At 37.6% G+C, this 4,186-nt stretch overlaps 1 protein-coding gene across 1 annotated transcript in view; it reads right to left on the bottom strand.

Annotated features, from left to right (window-relative positions):
- ecel1 (endothelin converting enzyme-like 1) overlaps positions 1-4,186 on the bottom strand; it is a 49,008-nt gene that overhangs the window by 13,447 nt on the left and 31,375 nt on the right. Inside the window, exon 10 of the mRNA XM_016540177.1 lies at positions 283-505. Coding sequence (XP_016395663.1) covers positions 283-505 — 223 coding nt within the window. The remainder of the gene's footprint in view (positions 1-282; positions 506-4,186) is intronic.

Here is a 4,186-nt window from a genome sequence, read left to right as displayed (position 1 = left end):
ATTTACAAAATATCTTCATGGAACATGATCTTTACTTAATATCCTAATGATTTTTGGCATAAAAGAAAAATCTATAATTTTGACCCATACAATGTATTTTTGGCTATTGCTACAAATATACCCCAGCGACTTAAGACTGCTTTTGTGCTCCAGGGTCACAAATGATCAGAGCTGCTCCACGTTCATGTATAATCTTACTGTATAAGAGCAGGCCGACGGATTCGAGGTGTTTTTGGAGGAAGATGTGAGCCAGTGTAGTGAGCTGAGCTCAGTGCTGCTCACCTTGTCTCTGCTGGAGGAGGAGAAGTGCTGCTGGACGAAGAGCGCGCCGAGGGCCATGCCGAAGTGTTTGTTGGCCTGATTGAGACACAGCCGCTCCAGATCCAGCTGCCGCTCGCCTCCGTCGATCTCGCGCGAGAACTCGTGAATCGTGCTGCGAAACGCGGTGGAGAGATGCTCGCTCAGCGCCGCCACGATACGCCACAACATGTAGTTATGAAGAACCCTGAGAAAAACAGAGAGAGAGACAACAGTCAGTGAATATGCATTTGACTTTACTGTATGTGATCTAAAACGACACGGAATAAACTGATACTCGCAGTTGCTGATTTTATTCTGGGCCTATTTGTGACCCTGGACCACAAAACTAGTCACGAGGGTAATTTGAGATTTATACATGAAGCTGAATAAATAAGCTTTCCATTGATGTATGGTTTGTTAGGATAGGACAATATTTGGCTGAGATACAACTATTTGAAAATCTGGAATCTGAGGGAGCAAAAAAATCTAAATATTGAGAAAATCATCTTTAAAGTTGTCCAAATGAAGTTCTTAGCAATGCATATTACTAATAAAAAATTAAGTTTTGATATATTTACGGTAGGAAATTTACAAAATATCTTCATGGAACATGATCTTTACTTAATATCCTAATGATTTTTGGCATAAAAGAAAAATTTATAATTTTGACCCATACAATGTATTGTTGGTTATTGCTACAAATATACCCCAGCGACTTAAGACTGCTTTTGTGCTCCAGGGACACATTTAAAAAAAAAAAAAAACAGGTAACATGTTTTCATTCCAAATGGTGTAGAATTTAGTAGAGATGCTTTAACATGTCTCTACAAATATCCAACGACTACTAAATTGTTCCTAGCAATAATTTTAATCAAACAATTAAATATAATGTGTAACCACCAGAGGTGTAAAGAGTACCTAAAAACCATACTTGAGTAGCTATATATACACACAGAGGACTAACAAGTTTAACAAGATAAGACACACCTGGGGAGACTAATCAAGGGGAACCAATGAACAAACGGACTACAAACTGACTTAAAATATCACGGGAGACAGGAAGTGACATAAAAGTCCAGGGCAAGGCACAGAGAGCATGAAACAAAAACAAGAAAGAGTTGATTTGTGAGGAGAGCAATCGCGTTTATTTTCTAAATCCAAAATAAAACTGAACACCTCAAAATTACATTACAAAAAACCAATATCCTTCAAAAAGGTCTCTTCGGTATAAATGGATAAATAAAATAATGTTAAGTAAAATAAAAAAGCTGAAGCCTTCTTGCACTGGATGTGCTGGTTTGGGCTGCAGTCAGCTCTTATATAAAACGCCTGTGATTCACAAATACTTGCAAAGGAACTCGCATTCACATAAAGTAGCCTTGTTGAAAAGTTTGGGTGAGTAAGGGCAAAACGCACAAGATGCAGTACTTTCAGTGACCTGTAATAGGCAGTATCACGTCTTTTGTAGCAGAAATAAATTGCTGCAGAAAAAGCTAGGTCCATGCAAAATTTAATGTGTAACTGCAACACTCATTTCAAATGTAGTGGAGTAAAGAGTACAGATACTCATTAAAAAATGTAGTGAAGTAGAGAGTAAAAGTTGCTAATATCTTTGATACTCAGTACAACTACAAAGTATCCAAAAAGATACTCAAGTACAGTAACTAATTACATTTACTCCAATACTTTACACCTCTGGTAACCACTGTTGTTGTAATTTGGGCTGCATCTGAAATAGATCATCATACCATTAATATTATCTGAGATACGCTAGAAAACATTTAATAGATGTGTGGTTAAACTATGGTTAGTGTAGCAAAACCATGGTTAATTTGTGATTAACTATAGTAACCATGTTTTTTCACCTCAAGAGGACACACAGATGAATACAGAGATGCAGTTTTCACTGCTTTAGGATGAACAGAACTTTAGATAGTTTCCATATACTTGTCTTGACCAACTTTAAATAAAGAAAAGAGAGGTTATGTCACGAATCCGGTCCTTGGCCTTCCGGCCGATTGCCACTAGAGGTCGTCACTGAGTTGTTTTTTGGACTTTGCTTTGTTGACTGTTGGCTCTCTATTCACTGTTGGTATCGCGGAGGAACACGACCCTGCACTCACTCGTGTAATGGCCCCCGCACTATATTACTCACACACACACACACACACACACACTCACACTCACACTCATACTCATACTCATACTCACACTCTCTCTCTCACACACACACACTCACACACACTCATACTCATACTCATACTCATACACACTCACACACAGACACATTCATACTCACACTCTCACGCACACACTCACACTCACACTCATACTCATACTCATACTCACACTCACACTCTCACGCACACACACACTCTCTGGAGAGACGTCATCTTGCTGTGGTCTTGTGGGATATTTAAGACGCGACACACGATGTTAGCATTTTAATCACAACGCAGTTTGGCAGCACAAGCCACTTCTCGCGCCAACAAAGCACTTCTGAGAGAATCCAACTGAAGGAGAGACGAGTCACTCACACACACTCACACACACACACACACACTCACACTCACACTCATACTCATACTCATACTCACACTCACACTCTCACGCACACACACACTCTCTGGAGAGACGTCATCTTGCTGTGGTCTTGTGGGATATTTAAGACGCGACACACGATGTTAGCATTTTAATCACAACGCAGTTTGGCAGCACAAGCCACTTCTCGCGCCAACAAAGCACTTCTGAGAGAATCCAACTGAAGGAGAGACGAGAGGAACGGACGGAGAGAGAGAAAGAGAGGAGGAGATAATGGCAGAGGAAAAGAAGAGAACAGAGAAACAGAAAAAGTGACAAACAGACTCACACTTGAGTGTTATTAACACGTCTGTTGATTGTAATTTGCTTCTCTTTGCATTGTGTGTGTGTGTGTGTGTGTGTGTGTTTGCACAGGTGTGGCGATTATCGGATATTTAATTAACAAGCTTTAAGCAAACATATTCTAATGCTGAAGCTAAAGTCAATCGCTGACAGGGGAACAGGAGTAAAGCTCATTAGACTAATGTTTTCTAATGAAGCTCATTACGCATAAAAGCAGCTCGTTTCTGAAGATGATCGACCGGAGAACACAAACGCTGAACAAAACACACAGAAACACACACATTTAGTCAAAGTACACAATCAGTGATCGACCGGTTCAGATGATCATGAGTGTGTGTGTGTGTGTGTGTGTGTGAGAGTGTTAGTGTGTGTGTGTGTGTGTGTGTGTGTGTTTCTTCCTCTCTCGAGTACTGATGCATGACAATAAAGAGATTGTCAGAAATGCAAATGACACTTTTTTTATCACAAACGAGCAAATAATCCTCATGGACAAAAATGAGTCCAACGAGTCAAAACTCACAGAGAGACACGACCGACGAAACCATTAACTAAACTAAGGCTCCTAACTATTTCGCTTTATTTTTCACCTTTACCTTTAATAACAATAAATTAAATTATTGCCCATTAATAAATTTAAAATATTTTATTTTATTAACTAATCTGACTCACTTTCTCATCGTCAACTGTCAAAATATACTTTAAATGTTATTTTCCACCTTTACCTTTAATGACAATAAATAAAACAATAAATTAAATTGCTCATTAATAAATTTGAAATATTTTCTTTTATTTTCCAAACTAATCTCTTACTTTCTCATTGTCAACATTAAAAATCATTACAAATATTTTACTTTGGTTAAAATATTATAATATATATTTATTTAAATATTTTAATTTATATAAAGAATATTTTATTTTAATTTCCAAACTATTGTTACTTACTTTCTCATAGGCAACATAACATAACAAAATCATTTAAAATAGTTTAATTCATTTAAAATAT

Source organism: Sinocyclocheilus rhinocerous, unplaced genomic scaffold, assembly GCF_001515625.1.
Source record: "Sinocyclocheilus rhinocerous isolate Xijiao unplaced genomic scaffold, SAMN03320098_v1.1 scaffold1719, whole genome shotgun sequence".
Classification (NCBI taxonomy): domain Eukaryota; kingdom Metazoa; phylum Chordata; class Actinopteri; order Cypriniformes; family Cyprinidae; genus Sinocyclocheilus; species Sinocyclocheilus rhinocerous.
This window is presented reverse-complemented; position numbering and strand designations above follow the sequence as displayed.